Raw genomic sequence first — 22,029 nt, 5'->3', positions numbered from 1 at the left:
TAATATTAGTATAGATACGTTAAATAATATAAAGTGAAAAAACTAAAACCCAACTACGACAATAACCGGCGCTGAAAAAGTATAAAACAAGATTTCAGAATACTGAACTGAACAAAGTTGCTAATGTAGTTTCAAGTAAATGGACACAGTAGACTCTACCAAGATGCCTTCGTTGTAAATTGACAATAATGTCATACAATACTATTCTGAAGTATGCAATATTCCACTATGTAAAGATAAATTTTCATGTTTGGAAAGGCGTAGTCACACGTTACATAATATACCTATCTACCGTAGCACTTCAACAACGTGTGACTACGCCTTTCCAAACATGAAAATTTATCTTTACATAGTTTTTTCACTTTATATTATTTGTACTATTTTGGTGTTAAAGTGTATTTGGGGGCATAATATTAACAAAAATTAAACTGATGAACTAATAAAGAAGCTATGGACGAAAAGATGTGAATTATATGCAATCAGCCCATGAATACAGGTAAAGTCACGAGCAAATGCTAGTAATATATATATATTCAAAATGTACAAGGAAAGCGCTTTCAAATGATACCAAACACGGGATATTTATCTTAACTTTATTTTTTTACTTTGTATGTTTTGTCCGATAGAGGACGCCACATTAGATTTTGTGAAACCCCATATAGCCTATAACCAGCGGACAATTAAGACGCTTCTAATGATATGTCATTTGTCAAATTCTGATAAGTAGTTTAGACGTTACGAGGGAACAGATGAACATACATACATACATACATACATACATAGCCTGTCAAAATCATAACCCTCCTTTTGCTTTGCCGTAGTCGGGTAATAAAATGATTACTTCCGTATAATCTTTGGTGGCAAATATGTGTAAATCTATTTTTCGGTATCTCGTAGGAAAAATAAAGGCTATGAAAAATAAAACAATGGATTACTAATAATTCTATTTTTATTGTTTATGGTTTTCGAAACAAGATCTTTCTCCATTTCTTAATAATAATACAATTAATAATAATTAAATTGCAAGAGAAACTACTAATAACTACTTAAACTTAGTACTGACTTAGTTTTGGAACTAATAGTTAGATATTATGTAAATGCTGTGGTAATACCGGCCTATTTACTATTTTAAATTTAATATATACAAAAACACACATGGTAAAAGCAACGTTTGGCTATTAAGGTATCAATATAATATATATGTCGTGTTTGTGTATCTCTTTCATATAAATTCGATTTACCACCGCGTCCAGGTTTTGTCAGACCGATTTATTTGCGTAAGGTGGCATATGAGATATATATATTGGCCCCTTTATGTCGTGCCAAAAGTTATAAATTACATAATATACAAAGCTTCAGAAACAAACATTTGTGTGTTAATTTCTATATTCATGAAGTGTTAAAATGTCTTAAAATTATTACAATAACAAATGTATGGTCAAAAACACACAATAGTTAATTATGTACTATTTAGTTTGAAAATAAGATTCAGCAGCAAATTTGCGATGCGATTCATTAGAATTAAAGCCCTCCAGATAGCAAGTTCTCAAGACTTTCAACAAAATAAAAGTAACTATGAGATAAACATATAATAATAATATATCTATAACTTTCGTACGTAAAACTTTATCATATTCCTAGCAGTTACATTGCACATTTTATTTTTCCTATACTATATTTACATATCTATTAGTATTAAAATATTATTTATAATTCGCGTTTTCCTTCATTTAATACATAGAGAAAGTGTATCATGAAATATGTTAATTATTTAAATCACAATGCAATCTTATAACTGAGATGGGTGTAATTGTACCTTTGTGCCTATCGAGACTATCTTCTGCCACGTAATCTATTATCTAGTGTATGTAATTATAAAACCCAGCCACGTCGTGATTCTTTTTGAACTACAATATCGTTTATGACTAGTATACTAGTGTTTGAAATGTGACATATTTACAATGATTTAATTACTATTTTGGCTAAAGTTCTCTACTAATTCCTTACTCTAAAAGTTGTGCCATTTTGTGATTTGTTATCTTTAATATTATTTCATTAACATGTTTTAAAATAACTTAAAAAATTATAAAAGTATACAGCATATTGTTGTACTCCTTACAAAATTATAATAATATTGTACAAGTAATATATATGTAAAAACAAAATGCTTATAATATAAAACTTTATCGTTGACTATGACTAGAAACTTATAAATATTCTTGTACAGAACAAATATTCAGAACATATAGATATAAGTAAAAAACAAATGTGTATAACAGAACATAACTAATAATATAAGATCGATATACTACTTTATCTAGTCACAGTCTAAAATACATTTTGTCTTTAATTACTTCGATGTACTTATTATTGGACACCTACAATTTCTAAAGTATCCATTTCGAGTCTGCGACACGCAGCAATGAAATTACTAATATTAAACACAGAATATTGAATATTTGCAAGGCACATTCTCTTAAAAATCCTGATTTCCAAATTTCCATGTAAAATCTCAAGATTAAAATCACAAAAGTATTGCTGATTTTAATAAATTAAAAAGTATGTGAAGCGACTTCTATCATGACAATGATATGTTTACAATAATAATAATTAATTATGTACCCTGTGTTTTGAAAATATAAAAGAAGTCGTTAGAAATAAAACACTATTTTTAACAATATTATCTACATTAAGTAATCGCGAACAATTTCAAAAGGAATTAAAAGAACGAGATGGAAATGAGATCATATTATTGCTTACAATAGAACACTCCAAGCGTACGTGGGCTAGAGTTCCTACAGCGGCCGTTTTAGCCATGGCCCGGGCCAGTGAGCAAGCGGCAGACGGCTCAGTACCCGTACCCAGCTCCTGGGTACAGCAGAGCGGCGCCGCCTCCCGACGGTCAGTGTTGCGCCGCGAACTTCATTCGTTTCTGTTTCTGCCTCTGATTGCAGAACCAAACTCGAACTACGTTCTTTTTAAGGTCTAACTTTTCAGCAATCGCAGCAATCTTTTCGCCGGACGGTCTCGGTTGAACCGCAAAATATGCCTCGAGACTTCTCTTCTCGGGTGCCGCTATCGACGTTCTTTTTCTTTTCTTTTCACCAGCCGGTAGCACGCTCGGGGCGTCTGGATCTCGTCTTTTGTTTTTTGCTTGCGCTTCTGCCTCTTCTAACCACGCCTGTAGAATAGGTTTGAGTGCTATCATGTTATTATGACTTAGGGTTAAGCTTTCGAATCGACATATTGTACTTTGTGACAGGGCTCCGACTCCTGGTAGTTTCAGATTCGCTAGGGCTTTACCGACGTCCGCTTGTGTGACCCCGAGTTTGATTCGTCGCTGCTTGAATCTCTCAGCGAAAGCTTCGAGCTCTCGTGGATCAGTGTCGGTGTCTGGATGCAAGGCAGCAGCGGGATGTACCAAGTGAGCTGGTGGTGCGTGGGCCAAGCCTCCGGCGTGGTGGTGATGATTCATGACATGATTCATGGCGCCGTACCCATGCAATTGATGGTGCGGTGGAGCCCCCTCTCCCATAGGCGCTAGAGTCGTCATGGAGGTCGCAGAGCCCGGCTCCAGCATGTCCAAACCTTCCATTCCATGATGACCCATCTGCGAGAAGAAAGCCTTTTGTAATTGGTTTATGGTACTGCCTAATTCTCAACGATGAAAGGTTACACATAATCGTTAAAATTACAATAGAAATAAGAGAAACAATATTGTTGTTAATCTTTAGCATTCATAATAATTGATGGTTCTGTTTTGAATATAAAAGCAGGGACGTTAACAATGGCTCCTCTTGCGGGCGATATAGAAACAAACAATCATCTTTGTGCACAGATTTGCACTCATTCTTTATGAGTGCAAACACTTGTTTTTTTGCATGGAGGGTGAGTCTGTTGTGACGTTGATTGGATGTGAGTGTTTTACCAATATGCTTACGCTGTTGACCGGCTTTGTCGCTAAAATGAATGTTTGCAGTATCTAGAACCCATTTACGAACAAGCATATGTAGATCAGATGTAATTGGTTGCAGCATAATATTTTTATTTTTCTATTTTTGACGAACATTGATGATAAGTTTGTGTACGTAGGTAGTTAACTATACTGATATATTGTAAGAGATATAGATAGATAAATCTCATTTTGTTTCAGTGTACCTATAGCATAGGTATTTTACAATTAAACTAAATAACATTGTAGAGCAACCCTATTTCTATACGAATAATTCGGACGTTTTGTTTGTTGTATTTGTTTGTATTTTAATATTTTAGAAAGTTTTTAATTATTGTTTAAAACATCTTATAACAAATTATAGGTTCCCCAATTTGCTATCCGGCGCTAATATACGTAAACGTAAACAATTACGTTATTAAAACCAAAATTTTCCAGTTAATAATAATCTAATTCCAAACTTTGTTAATGTCGTCTTTAATTTAGATTTTAATCGAATACCAATCTCAACTAATCTATTTATACCTGTAAATGGACACAAATAACTCGTTCCGATAACTCACAATGAAACATTGTAGTTTGAAATAGTAACACATTCTCATGTTCCAATTCGATGCTTTTCTTGTTAAACTAGTGTTTTGATTTATTAGTCGATACAATATAAGTGTTTTTAATCTCTTCTCTTGTGTAGTGAATATTATTAATGTCACAATGTTAATTATCGTACTTCCTTGATACCTACGCCTGGACCGATTCTTATGAAATTTTGTTTGCTTGTTGAGTAGATCTGAGAATCAGCCAAAATCGTAAGGTATTATTTGAGATAATTTTCTTGTGAAACTTTGTAGTGACATGAGGTATATTTTGTGTAAAGGTTATTAATCCTAATCATGGGAATTGGGATGTATCGAATTGCAAATTACAAATTATAAACAACATAATAATTCATACTTTACGTTGATGCAAATAATGGTAGATAAATAGTTAGACAATCAATTATATTTGCCGTTGTTAATGACTAGGTACATACCTACCTAGTATAAAACAAAGTAACTGTCTCTGTCCCAATGTATGCTTAAATCTTTAAAACTACGAAACGCATTTTGATGCGGTTTTTTTAACCGACTTCAAAAAAAAGGAGGAGGTTATCAATTCGGCCGGTATATTTTTTTTTTTTTTTTATGTATGTACACCGATTACTCCGAGGTTTCTGAACCGATTTACGTGATTCTTTTTTTGTTCGATGCAGGATGGTGTCGAATTGGTCCCATAAAAATTTTATTCGGCTAGGCCCAGTAGTTTTTATTTTATGAGCATTTTTGTCTGTACTCGATGACTTAATTGGAATGTAGCAAGTAACTTTGATTCACTTCCCGGTAACCGATTGAGCTGAAATTTTGTATAAGTGTGTAAATTGGATAGCGATGAAACATTATCATGACATAGAGCTGATTTGATGATGGAATCGGAAGGTGGCCATAGGAACTCAGTAATATATTGACTCAACTTTATCGAGTTTGGGCTCGTTTGATTCCTGTTGAAAATTACACTAAAAAGTATTAAATAAAATTAACGGTTAAAGTCGGTGCCAAACACTAAGCCCGTGCACCGACATCAAACCTATTTAATAAATAGCACATCTAAATAATATGTAGTAATTAATAATATCAAATCTTTTTTATTTTTTACTTTTCCGTTTTTGAAGTCGGTTGTTTTTAACGCAGTTAATTTTTTAATAGATAGAGTGATTCTCAATTAATGTTTTAGTCTATAATTTATTAGGTTTTAGACAAAGCGAGCGAAGCCGCGGGTGGAAGGCTAGTATAAAATAATACGAATCAAAGCGGAATGGCTTATTGGTATTATGATCAAAGATTATGGCGATTGTACGACCACTTCATGCTTGGTTAATCTATGACTTTAATTTAAAAATAAAAGCTACTGCAACAACACATTGTTTGTATTTTTTTCTATGAAGTTTATATTAATCTTAAGCTGCATTTTATCCTTGCCGTTTATTTTTAGTCGTTGTCGCTTAGCTTTATTTATTGAAAGTATTAACTCCATATCTATTACAGTTAAAGTACATAATTCTAATAACATTACACAAGTACATAATTCTAATAACATCAATATTGATACAAAACATTCGATTGTGTTTTATTCTATTTTATCTCTCATAAAATGAACTAAACTTAATAACGCTTCTTGCTTATTATTGAAATACTGATTATTCTTAATAATTCATATAATTTTATTTACATCTTGTCAATTATAAACCGTTTCAAATTTTAATAAACTATAAACTCAACTGTTCAATGAAAACGCGACACATTCGTAAATTTTGATCAATGCGAAAGTAACACGACAAATTGTGCTATAATTTAACTTGGCCGTTTATTAGCCTGTCCAGGCAGTAAGTCATGGACGCAATTCTGACGTTACAGGGGACGCTGTGATGCAGTGGGTACCAGCGCATCCTGAGGGAACAGTAGATTACAATTATCCAGACACTAAGATGCGTGCTGCACGTAACATAAGGAAAACGGGGTCTATGTCTTTTGATTTACTAGTTCTACGAACTGGGGCAGTTTTATTCGTCTGTAGGTATAGAAATTTTTTTTGGAATATGTAAAGTGTAGTCAGTATAATTGTGACACATATTTTGGGGTCGAGTTTTGTAAAATGTTGTTAACCATGTGCTATCTGATTAATGTAAGTAGTCTCGAACAATATGATATCTTCTTAATTTATATTTGTACCTGCCATTAAAATAAAGATTTCAATTTTAATCTACAACTATTTTCTTATTTTCGTTTCAGCATTTTGACCCAATTAAAAGGTAATTTTCATAACATTTGATATCTGTTGTCTTTTCTTCAATAAATAAACATAATCGACAATCGTCGTTAAAAAAATTCTATTTTTGCATGTAGCTATGGACTCATACCTGCATACTATTTTATTGGTGATTAAAGCAAAAGCAAATAAAATATCTACTGTTATCTAATGCTAATGGCTCTAATGTAGGGCCCAGTTGTTAAACAATGTACCTACGAACGTAGGGAAAACTATGTCACGCTAGTTAAAAAAAATTCAACACTGTTAACATCGACCCTTCTAAAGATATCCCAAGTGAGTTCAGTGACAATTGCTAGTGAGTAAAAATGCTCATATGCCCTGTACTCCCATGGGTAAATAATTTCTTTCTTTGGCCCCTTTGTATTTTATATTTAATATCTGCTTACATGTTTATTTTTATGTAATTCCGAAATGGTGTTACTTACACCATTTCGGAATTACATAAAAATCAAAGTTTTTTGCAGTGAATGTAATTTATCTATGTTTTAGGGATATTTAAATATATTCTCATGTCTAAGTAACAAGCTAAAGCAACATAATAGCTTACGGAAACTTTCCACTTTGATAAATGGCAAATTTATCATCTATGAAAATAAAAATTCAGAAAAAACTTACCTATGCTGCTAACTGCTATAGGCCAATATAATATGAAACTAAAAAAGTACCTATCAAAGAAAGGCAGTCTCCCTTATCCCACACAATTTATTAAAATAAATTCAAAACAAGTTCTACAGATGTTCTTGAAAAGATTAAGGACGATTGAGACCCCAATGGGTGTGGTGTTTGGGTTTCCAGTGCTATAAAGTACACATTACGTGGGTTGCGAACTACCCTTACTGCTGAGGGGATAACGAAAACTAAACTGATGGTATCGAATTTTGGCAAATGTGCCCTTTTTTAAAGTTCGTAAACAACAAGATACAACATACATTGTGTTAGGACGTGTTTTATAATTGTTTTAATATTAGTAAAATTACTCCAGGAGTCCAGGTATTAGATACAACGATTCAAAAGCTTCTAAAATAAGACTAGTTGAATAAAACATATTTGAGTTTGTTTAATATGAGACTGTATTTTAAGTACCTACCGACTTTGTTGTGTCAAGTTGGATTATACTCAAGTAAGTATTAAATAATTATCAAAATGAAAACGTCTTCCGTTTAATACAGTGAAACAAATAACATATATGTATTACATGTTCAATTTCCTCGATCCCCCAGTACAAACAAGCACAATATGGAGAATATAAAAGCGGCAATACAATCGACAACATTACATCGAATAGTGCATAAAATTACCTCATTTTTATAACAGAACGCATATATTTCTTACATGTTAGAGCCCTCCCGGCTACCCTAAGGCAGCGGACTCCCCAAGGAGTTAACCCTCGACGGTTACCGATATAGGAAGACTAAAAGATTTTCCAAGGTGTATGGGGCATAGAGAAATGCATTTACCTTTATTATTATTATTTATGTCTCAGTAGTGGCACAGAGCGTACCAATTTAACAACAATTTTATGAGTGTACCTTAGTTTTATATTCTTGAAATTCGATTGAAATGATGTGTATGGATTTCTAGCGAGTCTACACGAAGGGAGCTTTTATTGCTATATTCAAAAATGTAAACGTGTTTATCATATACTGGCGTGAAGGCGAAATCAAAATTTAGAACCCAATTCATATTGTAATCAACAGAGACATATTATCAATTAGAGCAGTTGAAGACTTCAAGAGTATCTAATAAAGTTTGAATGCTAGGATAAGAATCGATAATGTATAATTGAGTTAGAAACTTGTATACCTGATGCGGCCGGGTGTTGTGCGGTGGTGGTCCTCCGACGCCATGGTGGTAGACCATGTCATGTTTGAGCTGGGGCAATGGGGGGCCCGACTGAGGCCCCGACTGGTGCTTGCTGATGTCAACCGCGGCAAGCGCCTCAGCTCTACTCAGTAGACCGTCGTTTAGACCACTGAATATATCGCCCTGATGAATGAATGTGTTACTATTAATTGGGGGTTTACACTTATAGCATCCAATAGATATTTCTGTATAAAGAATGAACTTAATAAAACGAAAAGGCAAGCATTTAGATATTTGAAATTAATCGCATTTAGAACAGAAACACCAAAATGTCGTATTTGTAATTCAGACAATATAATAATATTTGTTAAACCGCAGAATAAATACCTACTTACTACCTACGTAGATTTTTATATCTACTTGATCTCAAAAGTTCGTAGACCCTTTGGTATATGTAAATTATTTGAATTATACACAGAACTGGCAAGTTGAAGATTAAACAAATAACGATATAAAATGGCGGCCCCACAGTCGGTACCGTGAAAGGAGTTTAGTGGAAACTTCAAAGGGGCAACACTAATTCGTGAGACGTAATACGTAGCCCACATCAAATAGTCATGGCGGATCAACCGACGCCGCGGACAGGGGTTTTTCGCGGATTACTTTAAATTATTTATGAGTGACTCTGACCTCGTGTTACCGAGCATCTCGTTATTTGGCACGCCTTCTTCTCAGCTTTGGACGGATGCTCCTTGCGCGAACTGACTTTTAAACAGGAGGTTTATTGACGCCGGGAACACTTTTAAAGTGATCGGCCCGCATCTCGATTTACCGCCGCTTCGCACGATGCAATAGACTTTGGGGTTTGCCTTCCCCATTCGAAACGGGTTTTTACTATTTTGTATCCTGGTACATTTAAGTCGAACGAAGAAAAATGTTTATTCTGATAGAGCTAGACTTTAATCTAATGTTGCGAATTTCCTTCCGAATTTATATGTAGGTATCTACGGTATCTACGATTATCGAGCAACATTAAGAATATGAAATTAAAATTTAGTGAAAATTAATGGATTTCTTTTATTAAAAGTGAAAATAAATTTAGTGACAGGTTCATCGTTTACGTTTGTAAATAAATACAGAAGGTAAATTTATATTCAGCTACATAGCTATCAAAGATGACGACAAAAGCTCACTATAAATTTTTGATTATTTAATTAATTATTAAAATTGTGATTTTGCAAAAAAATATGCACCTGTATCAACATCGAAAATCCTACGCAATGCAATATGCACTTTACGTCACACTTGCTCAAAATCATCCCACTCAATTTGAAGTGTGATTTACTGTCATCCGTAATCCTCTTCATGACAATCGAGCGTGAGAATAAAAGTTTGTATCTACCCTTCACGAATCATTAGCATCGCGTTACAGAGTTCCCGGGGAGCCGGCCGTCTAATTGTAATTGCTAAACAAATCGGCCCCGGTTCACTGTGAGCTACATAATTATTTGTTCTGATGCGAGCGAAGCGCGTGCCGCCGAATTGTGCGTGAAATTTCAATGTATTAAGTGTCTTTGTTAAGTGTTTTGTTTATTCATGATTTAGATTATCGTGGTTGCTAATCGTTTATCGTTTATGATTGAAGTTGTGTCATTATTATTATGTTACGTACATACTTAGCTAATAAACACACTATTCAGATTTTGAATATTTAAATGGATCTTAATTACGGATTACCTAAATATGTACACCTAGAAAACGTTATGCTATCTCGTATTTGTAATTATTATGACGCTCACTCTTAACGGAATATTCTATAATTAAAATATCATTTAATAAATAAAACATTAATTATAAAGATTTTAAAATTCATTAACGTTTAAACTGTCTGATATATTTTATATCAGAAATACGTTCATCTCGCTAGACGGTGTGATTGGTGCGATTGACATTACCCCACTGCTGTAGTCTGCGTCTATGAATCTTTGATAAGGGATACTTTTAGAAGCACTACGTCTAGATGTAGCTAAATGAGTCATTTAACTCCGCTCGGAGTGTTAAACTCTCACACTTGTTGACTATCATTGCATAAAATGCTTGTATTCGGGCTGTACGAACGAGGTTCATTAGTTATTTATCCTCAAGCTTTAACTGCGATGCAAAGTAACTGTTTAATTCGATAGTGCGTGACACGAGCGCACAACAAAGCGCTCGCCGACACAACACGACGCTACTAAAATAATCCATTACTATTATTACTCATCAACGTTCTCATTTTAGGGTTAACTGGCGACATCTCCTGATCCCCTGATACATCTGTGCCTCATGATATCAAGTGTCATAGAGATGTAAAAGCCGGCGTGGGGCCTTTGCGCACGATTAGGCGGATATAGCTCGCATACACTTGCATGCTACAGTACTCTGCTAATTTAATTACATACTTAATTATTTATCTGCCGGCCTATGTGTCACGTTTCCGTAAAATCCTTGCACTCGTATCCCTTGTTATGTTGCCTTTGAATATGGTGTCTCTTGTTTTGTTTAAACAGAAATACGAAATGAGAACATGTCATAAAACTAAAAATAATCACTAACTACGTTTAACGCTACTTACGTATGTTTATTTTATATAAATGTAGGTATTTAGTAAATAGAAAACGCTCTTACCTAATCAAGCCACAACGAAACATAATCGTAACCTCTTTATATGTTCTTTGATCGTAACACTATTACTGTGCCTACTTATGTTGGTTAATACCAAATACTACGATGAAAGCATACATTTGAAGAAATATTCTTGTATGATAAAAAATATAAAAGTTATTTAATAATCGAAGATTGATACAATTGTTAAAATGGAAAATTTTCCGAGCGATACGAGGCTTAATGCACTCGATTATTCGTACATTGTCCATTATTACTTGTTTTAATCAGTGCCGTACTCGCTTACCTCTTAATAACTTCGTGACTGCTTTAATACAATTATTTTTGTGTAATATTTTTGGATCGCCGTACCTACATTGTGCTGACATATCACGATAACAGATACGATTGCCTACTTTGTTTTTAATTAACTTTTTTCACTGGCCGCAGGAAACTCGGTCAGTGAAATGTCAAAGAAAATGTGAACCTTAATTACGTATGTACTACATTTCTTTGTTGCATCGGCGGAAGACATGATACGAAGCTTTGAAATAGCTTTTATAGTTTCTATTTTGACAGAAATCCAAAGCTTTTACTTTCTCTTAGTGGAACGGTTAAAAATATTTTGCAAATAAACAAGTCAATAAACTTCAACATGTGACCTAAGTCTATTCTGAACCTCCGAACGTAAATTTAGAAATTCACGCTTGGACGTATTTTTATCTCTTTTCCGTGTTTGTTACTAAGAGCTTTATTTCGCGCGACTTGTTCTTTTTCCCAGTTTTTCCCATTTTATAAATAAAAATTCACATTGCGAGCGTGTTACGCGAAAATGCTTTTAATTAGAGTTTATCGGATGAAAATTTTTGATATCAACTTATCACCTCTTTTATTTCGCTCACGGTTTTCCTTTTTTATTCGTTTTAATATTATTAACGTTCATGAAATTGATATTATTTTTGTAGAGAATCTTGACACTTGATTTTTTCTGCTATCGGTTTATATGTTGAAGGTAATATCGAATATGGTATACCTAAAATATCGTATTCACGGAGACGAAGGATGTGAAACGTGTAATAGGTGATACAATTTCCAATTACTGTAAAAAATAAGTTGTTAATAAATGTAGAATAAAAACAATATGAAATAAAATTAAATGAATAACATAACAACATCTTTGGCCAAAGATGAACGCAAGCACATTCGCAAGGCGGCATCCGAAACAGTACATATAAATTATTTTAGGTTAATTCATAAATCATTGTCAAACATTATATAGTTGTTATCATTATGTAGCTACTTACGTTGTGTCGTGGTGACCAAGAATTGCACATCAACGACGCATCTTCGAGTATGCGACTCTGTAAAGAAAATTTTTATTATACTATGATGAATTGTTTTTTCATGGATTGTACAACGTCAACACTTAGTGTTGTAGTCTCTGATGATTTTTTTTCAAATGATATACTTATACGTATGAATACGTGTAAAAACGTGTGTAGGTACATGTAAAATTCAATGGTGTTTTGTGTTAAAAAAAGTGTCTAAAGTTTGAGACTTTAGACTAGAGTCTGAGTAATTATACCTATAATTTATAAAGCCTATAATGTATGAAATAATGTATAGTTTTTGACAAAAAACTTATTTTGTTTTGAAAACCTTGTTAACTTTTTGCCCTCGTAACCCACTTACAAAAATGTAACCCTAATTACAAATCCTTCCACGATTTGAAAAAAGTCATAGTTTCTACCGAAAATATTCAAAGAGGGAAAAATAATGATGTACAGCGACGGTTGTTAGCACTTTCTTTATGTCGTAAACAAAGAGTGTAACAATTATATGTATGCAAACAGGGCTCGTCAGAAGTAGAGCGACCCCGCGGTGCCTAACATTTTAAACCTATCATCATAAAGAAAGTTTAGTCATATAGACTGACATTTAGGTTCGTAAATAAACGCAAAGTGGTGGTGGGTATAAAATTTAAATGTCTTGTATCGTTTCATCTTCGATAAGCACTATAATTTTCTTCAAGTGAAGTAGACGATGGAATAGTACTCATTGTGTTTTCATAGACGGATATTCACCGTTTAAATTCAATATTGATAGTAAATGCCGACTGCTCGCGTGGTACATGTAACATTTACTGGGAACTAATTCACTTCTATAAACGCAACTACTTTAACTGCAAATTATGCTCAGTCATTAGGTTTGATTTATTGATAAATACATTTTATGATTATTTTTGTATTGCAGTATAATCCGATTTGTTTCATGTTTCATGAAAATTCCAAACCTCAATGCGACATTTACCCGTCTTGTTCCGTTAGAAAAATATTAGGTAAATGAAAATGTGATTAACAATTTTTTTTTTATTTGTCTCAATACATATTTAAAAAATTGTTTTCCAAAATAAAGTCTCGCTTTGTGTGCTTTAAAATTTACCAGAAATAACGACTCCCGCTTAACTACTCATTAGTTATATAAATATTTTTATAGCATTACATAAACATATCTAAGTACGTTTGTTTCAAGTGTACATTATAATAATTATAAAGGTAAACACCGTACATAATTACACAATTTCAAAAACGTTGAAAATATAGGCGACCTGAGATGGCTCTGACATCTTCCGCACGACTCCACTCCTAGTCGTATTAATAATTAATTCTTAGCCCTTTGCCGCGCCTGTTAAATGGCGTGACTAAATAAGGGTGGGTCGGCCCTTTCCACCCACTACCCTGCGAGATCGCTCAAAACTTTTAATACTGAACGTTTGTTTTCGGATAATTTTGAGTGCTGCGACAATGCTGTCTTCCGTTAAGTATATTTCAGCGTTCAACGAAGTTAGCACCTACAGTGCTAATGGCGAAATGGGAAATGACAGTAATGGAAGTGTTGTATTCATATAAATATGTTATGTATGTACAGTAGGTATGTACATGGTAATTTGTGCACTGTCTTAACGATTTTAAGAAGATGAGATTAGGGCTTAGTTTAACTAAATGCAAAATTCAGGTTGGGTTAAATATTATTTCAAAGTTAAGTAGACAAATTCATTACAAGATTTCTTGTTGTTAATATCCCAATAAAAAATTGTTTAAAACTTAAACGTGGAGCACTTTAATTGTAACTCTTTATCTAAGTGTATCAGTGGATGAAATACGTAATATATAATAGAGATGGCTTAGAGCTATAGGACGCTATTCGTATAATTCATTTTGAAAAGAAAATATACCGCCGATTGTACATTAAAAAATGATAATAATAGAACACAATCGGAACAGGCGCAGTTCGTTCATCAATAATAAAACGATTTAACGTAATAATTTTCAACTATTTCACGATACAAAGGGTAAGTACTATACCTAAGTACTGATTACGGTATCTGGAACAAAACCGCCTCTCAGGTTATTCACGTTACTATTTTATACCCAGTAATCGCAAATTGCAAGGCAAAACTTATACACAATTCTTTTAGAACTAAATTTAACTGTCAGACGAAAGGAGTTAAACGAAACAATTTGAATACTGAATATAGCATGATTATCTTCTAGACATTTATATTTTTCATATAATAAGGAATATTTTATTATACAGCTCGTCTACTTTTGCAATTAAAACAGTTATGTGTTATTATCTTCACCAATTAGTGCGATACAATAGTAACGACCAATTTTCATATCACACATGTGTATATTTTACGTCCGGAAATTATCGCGACCACCTGAACCCCTTCACACGACATCGGCACAAAAATGTTCGCTTAAAGCGGTAAGTACTCGCGCTCAATTCCCACAATTACACGTACATAATCGCATCTCAAGTGCCGACGAACTCCGAACAATCTTGCTTAAATCATGAGAGAATGAGCCTTAAATTTGTCGGAGAGTTTTAAGGCTTTATGAGAGCGAGAGGGGAATAGACGATGATTAAAGTACGAATGAGACGACTAGGCAAAGATTATGGTAATGACGATAAAAATACCCAATGAGGGTGGCGGTACTTAGAAGCAATTTAAAGATATTGTATTTAATGTTTCGAAGAGGAGTCGTTTGGGGGCGTCATCGGGGCTTAGGGGGATCGGAGGGGCCCTGTAAAAGACTCGAATGCGAGCTGGATTTTGTGAATTGATAATTGGGGTGCACTCTATCGACAGCCCTCAGTAAAGCCTTTTAGTACATTTAAAACACTTATGGGCACACTTGTTATTTCAGAACTGCTTTTATATTAACGTATTTAACGAGGAACTGTAATTATTTTTATTTTATATTTCTCGCTTATCTTTAATTGTCGCAATAGGGCAAGAACAATCGGACAAACACGCAAAAATCAACAAAATAATTTAGTTTCTTGTATCATAAAAGCCATCATATTATCGGTTCTCTAACCGCCTGTTACTTTATATTTACCTACTTAATTTATTATTATGAAAAAATACAATGTTTTAACTACCAATTTTAAAGCCACTGTGGACGGTAACAATAACATAGAACGGAATTAAATATATAAGTAAAATACTATAAGTCCAAGTAAATGAAGTACTTTTTTTATAATTAAACGAATAAAATAATTAAATACTAGAAGCTGCCAAACACTACCAAATGATCGAAGTATGTAAAAACAAAACAAATAATAACAAAAAGTTTTTTTTTATGAAATATCTTAAAGTAAACCATCATTCCTTAATTTAGGTACTGAATCAAAAAAAATATTATATCTGTTTATGTTATTAATTATTATTATATTCCTATTAATAAAAATAATGATAGTAAATACCTACTGGTTAGTACCTATTTATATATATACCTATTTTTTAATTATGAATTATAATTACCATGTATTGTATAGGTACATTAAACTCTACCGTAAATACGCAATGATAAGTAGAATTTACATATGATTAATTACTTATCTATTATATAATATTATAATACCCCTTTTTAAACATTATCCATACTAATATTATAAATGCGAAAGTAACTCTGTCTGTCTGTCTGTTACTCAATCACACCTAAACTACTAAACCAATTTTCATGAAATTTGGTATGGAGATATTTTGATACCCGAGAAAGGACATAGGCTACTTTTTATCCCGGGAAAATGACGCAATCCCGGAAATCCCTCAGGAAATGGAACTATGAGGGTTTTTCTTTGACTGTGCGGGCGAAGCCGCGGGTGGAAACCTAGTATCTAATATTTTTCTCACTGATTTGATATTCCGATTGGCTGTTTTAATCAGTTGAATTAGCATCACCGCCCAACGGACACTTCAAACAAACCCCATGTAACGCAAACATACAAAATTACTGTTTGTAATCATGATTTGATCAACTCTCTAACAACAGTAATGAGCGAAGTCCTCCGATAGGCAAATTGAGCCGCCGCCTCCGCGCGGTAATTGATACGATCAAAAAATATACACGTTACTCTAAATATCCCTTAATGGAAGGTATTAAACCGAATAATACGCCGCATTAGCTCGCGGCTGTAACAATAACCGTAAAACGTTAATTGTTATTGTCAATGGGTTCTAGGGAAGGCAAGATTTTAAGGTGCAGATGTAACCGCTTCCTTATTCACTTAAGCGAGACCAGAAATTAGCGGATATCCCTTAAGTAGATTCTCCGGAACAACCACTAACAATAATAAAAGTCCATTAAGAGTGTGATCATAAACAAAGGGAGGGGGGAATAGGATACACTCGGAGCAAGATAAGCTAGACGATTTTCCTTAAAGTGATCTTAAGGCACTTACTTCCTCCCACGACCGGAATGGTATATTACGTATTTAATAATATAAAATATTTACTAAAAATGTTATTAAATAATTTTAATATTTTTTTATGCAACTAACTTTTTAAATAAGCTGATATACTTACTACTTATCATATCATAAGTGCTACCTACTATTTACAAGCAGGTAGTAAACTACCTTAGCCTTAGCTTATAAAAATCGTCTGCATTATCATTATTTTGTAAACAATAAATTATATTTAGAAATGTGTAACAAGCGTGTATTTTTATAAGAACTTTGTTTCAATAAAATAGGATTTCATACAGTGGGTAAAGAAAGCGACTCTACAAAAATTCGGTACAAAGACTCTACTGAATGAAATTGACAAAATTGTAATCGGTTTCCATCATAAAAAAATTATTAAATTATTTATTTTAAATTTATCAAAAAGTAACATTCAACAAAAATAAACTTTACACTATATTAATTATTTACGTTGTTGCTTATAAAAAATAATCATCCGTTAAGTTACTTGAATGATAGGTACTTCAAGTTTAAAACCATCACATTGTCTTGTGTAAAATAGTTCCAGTGTGTGCCTCCGAAGAACATAGCAAGAGAGCTCACGAAAGAGTGATTAGGGGCAACCGGCAAAGCGCTCCACGAATTTCAGCGCAACGGGGCGGGCCTGATCAATATAGGGCGGGGTCTCAGATTTGACGCTGCGTACCAGAGTGCGCTCTACGCCAGTCTAATTGATTGACACAGACGGACTGACAGCCAGACGCACAACGTTTTGGCGGCTTTTTATTGTGCCCTTTGAGGGACAGGGGCCACTGCACTGGTCAAATGTAATGGTGATTCATTTTATACAATTATTGTCTTTCGATACGCCAATTTGATTTTATATTTGCAACGGATGGAAAGGAATTATTCATTTTGGTTTTGGTATAACTACGTTTTTAATATATTTTATTTAGGGTTTGGTATGGTATTTTGGGTTTATGTTTCGCTGCTCTATTTTCTTTTTCGATAAAGTTTTTTATAAATCGTTGAAAGCTTTTTCATAACACGGTATATCTACGCAATTAAAGTACCTAAACTTCAAACAGTCCATAAGTTATAACAACAAAAAACGCTTTCACAAATTGTTCAAGTGAAAATAATTTCCGCTTGCACGACACAGTACCTACACAGATTACACGTAACAGTAAAATCATAACAGATGCACCGCTATAATACAATACTCATAAAAACATTAGGGGTTGAAGTAATGACGCCGATAATTATCTAACTACCCGCAATACACTTGACATGTTTGTGAATGAGCGCCGGAAGCCGGGGTGAATCCCGCGGTCACGTGACCCACCGGCCGCCATCTTGCTTAACTATAAACTTCCGTTCCGGTGTACGTAATTTTATTCAGCGATGACCAACCTTTGGAAAATTTATATACATTAATTAATAATGCAATACAACTTCCATAAATTAATTTGAAATTGCTTAATTGAACATTTCGTTCTATCGCATTATAATATTATCATTCAATTCATTGAAATTAAATACCAATTGTACCTACCAACATTTAACTCAGTTTTAGGTGCGCTGTGTCCGCGCTTGTCAATAATTGACCCACATAAACCAATTCGCAACCCAGATAAACTTTCACTCTCAATCGAACAATCCGCATCTGCAGAATAATAAAAGTGGGTTTAAGCCAAATCTCATGACCGAACCGAGCCCCGACATTTATGAAAAGAAGATATTTGAGCCAGAGAAAAAATAAATGCACCTAAGCTTACGATCGGGAAAACCTCAGCACGTTTTATCAAAGAAAATACTTTACCAGATGTCGTGTAAGTTTTTCTTGACTGTACAAACTTGGTATTCGGTTGTGAAAATAAAAGCTGCTTCTAATTGTATCGAGTTAAGGTTGAAATTGACGCGTCCCCAAAATTTAACGCCTACAAATTTAGCAGGATAAGCTGATGTAGGGGACGTCAGTAGGTTGCTGTCACCGACTATCAATATCTGTTGTAAAGTGACGTATAGGGTAGCAGAGGCCTTCTCAAATCGATAAATTGTGTTCGGTTCCTACTTAAGAAAGTTCCGACGAGTTTATTGGCTTTATTGACATACTGTCGTTTGAAGTTTACTCTCCGACGATTGAGAGTTCGCGGTTCGAATTTAGGATGAATAAGATATTATCAGTTAACTTATTACGCAATTTATTTATTGTGAATCAACTTCATAAATACTTCGGTTCTGTATATATTTAGATTTTTATTTATTCAATTCTAAAATCATAAACCACTCAGATTTATGATTTTCTAAGCTACAAAAAAAATCGACCCAAATTTTATTGATGATTTTCGATTGCGAAAAGTGTGCACAAATGTTGGTGACAACTGTCAGAGACTGGTGAAATCGCGTGCCTTACACCGGAAGTAGTGTCCCCAAACACCGAGCGACTGCCCACAGAAGCACGTGCGTCTAATTACAACCACTCAATGAGTTTTAATCGCACCTTCGCATCCACAAGTGCCGAGGGCTGGATAAGTGCATTAAAATGATTCAATGTTTTATCACAAACATAATCTGTGCTTTGCGAAATGATTTTAATGTGTACCTATTTTATTAAACTTGTCGTAAATTTGTGCCTAATCTAAAAATATAATCGGTGATAGGAGACCAACTGCCTTTAAAATGATAATGTACCTCTTATGTTTATAACAATATCAGTGAATACACGTCGAAGTTTGTATCGACATGGTATCGACTTATACCTACGAGTAAAAGTCCCATATAGGTTCAATGAGGGTTCAATCTTTAAGAATAATTAAATAGCACGGTTCACTAACCGACGCGCCGTGATTTGAACGAATGCATACAAACTGAATGCAATGATAGCTCTACGTATCATGTCATTACTGTTATTATACGAGCAGCGTTTCAATTACACAGTAATTAAGTATACTAGATTACAGGCCGCTTAATACCAGCAAATCGAAGGACTAATATTGAAATTCACTTTGATAATTTTCAGGTTTCTGATTTTATTACAAATAACCTATTATACTAGCTTCATTTTAACAAGTTTGTTTTAACATTTATGATTGTTCTAATTTTAAGTAATCGACGATATAATCTTCGGATTTTAGAAAACAAACATTACATAAATGCTGTTATATTTACAAAGGAAGTCTTAAGACGTTGTTCATAAGGTTTCTTTTTGTATGATCTCTGTATTGAAGGGTTGACGATCGACATAAGGAAAAGCCTGTAACCCCTGAAAGTACATAGCCAGAGGGTGGAGATATAAAGGTTCTATTTTACTCAGCGCTGCTATAATCGATGCAGCTTAAAACTTTGTGTCTATTTTAAACATTTTCTATCTTGTCGCAGATAATATATTTGTACTCTAAATATATTATAAGTTGAAAGTAGGTACGAGAAATACATGTAGGTAGTAGTGTAGTATTAGTAATCTTCCAAGAAGTTATCTTCAACCAAGTAGTACAGTGAAGCGTGAGTTTATTACCTTTCTAAAATACGTGGACTTTTTTGTTTTTTTTTTTTTTTTTTTAAAAAAAAGCCATCAAAATAAGTGAAAACATGAGTCCGCTTAAAAGGTAAGTAAAAACTTTATTACTTATATTATATTATCCTTTTTTAATACTTATATTGAATAATTAGTAAACTAATATTTTCAATAGATGGCTTCATATTTATTACACTTTTGGGTATAAATATGAATTTGATGATATTATTTGGTTTTTATAAAGTTTACTTTAACGTCCTATTTGAGGTTAGTTGGGAAAAGAAGGCACCATGGTAGATTGTTGCAAAAAAATTGTAAATGGTAAAATGAATATTATATTATATAGTTTATGTAACACAGTGATAACTTATCCTTTACGGGGACTCATCTTGATGGAATTTCACTTTTTTCAATGACATTTTAATTATTTTGAAATAAAAAATTGCGTATGGCACCTATTTAAAAAGGAAAAAAACGTCTTGCAGTAAAAATACTTTAAATTAAGGATATTTTCCTGTACAGATAAGATGCGCACTAATAAACGCAACCACTGCGGCCAGCCAGACAGCCCGGACTCTAACCGAAATAGAAAAAGGAACAGTATATCAAAGAACCAACGCTATACTAAAATTCTCCCTTGTCAACGTTGCTACCTCCTATACCAGAACGTTTCCATAAAGCTTTAACATAAATACAAACAAAATTAAAAATACTATAAACAATAATTAGGTACATTTTTATGTATTATATTATTCACTACGTTCCTCGTTCACGCTCATAGCGTATTATTGAATGTTATTTGAAAAAATATTTCGAATTAAAGCTAACAAGGCCTTTTATGTTCCATTTATTGATATCACAACTTATTAAATATCACAGTGAAATTGGTTCAAACAAATAAAACTGTAACGAATAAAGCACACACTAGCAAACACAGTTGTGATATCACATGACGGCGTGTTCGTAACAGGAGTAATTAATTATAATTAGTAATGCACATGTATCTAGTAAACGTTTTTCTAGCTACGACTACGTGACCGCCCGTGAGAACCAGCATGTGGCACCGGGACAAGTAAAACAACGACAATAATAACCCAAAATGACACCGCCAATTTACTACAACCACGGCATGAATCGATACTCCTAGTAAACTCAAAAGGGTTGCTTTTTATTGCACAAATATATTTTCAAATACATTTGTTGATTTGTCAAAATATAAATACCTACAATGAATAACAATTCATGTGTTTTATAAGCTACCTATTTTTTTTTAATTATTCCTTAAAACACGGATCTTAATTGGACTTGTTTTAAATACATTCTCCTTTGTAGCTTCAAATGGTCACGATAAAATAAAAATGTAAAATTACATAATTAAATTAAATAATTCACTATTCAATCAGAAGGAAATATTACAAAACTAAAACTTTGAAATCGTCTTCTTATCTATAAAGTGTTCCTATCATTATCGGTTGAGCTGAAGTCCATGCTATAA

The 22,029-nt window shown here is 33.4% G+C and overlaps 1 protein-coding gene across 1 annotated transcript in view; it reads right to left on the bottom strand.

Moving 5' to 3' along the window:
* Positions 1-2,831: 2,831 nt before the first annotated feature.
* Positions 2,832-22,029, bottom strand: part of LOC123705274 (inhibitory POU protein) — a 31,205-nt gene continuing 12,007 nt past the window's right edge. The window contains exons 2-4 of the mRNA XM_045653990.1: positions 12,565-12,621; positions 8,618-8,800; positions 2,832-3,610 (exon numbers count right to left, since the gene is read on the bottom strand). Coding sequence (XP_045509946.1) covers positions 2,903-3,610; positions 8,618-8,800; positions 12,565-12,621 — 948 coding nt within the window. The 3' untranslated portion in view covers positions 2,832-2,902. The remainder of the gene's footprint in view (positions 3,611-8,617; positions 8,801-12,564; positions 12,622-22,029) is intronic.

Source organism: Colias croceus, chromosome Z (genome assembly GCF_905220415.1).
Source record: "Colias croceus chromosome Z, ilColCroc2.1".
NCBI lineage: Eukaryota > Metazoa > Arthropoda > Insecta > Lepidoptera > Pieridae > Colias > Colias croceus.
Note: the sequence above shows the minus strand (reverse complement) of the source record. Positions and strands in the feature narration are given on the sequence as shown.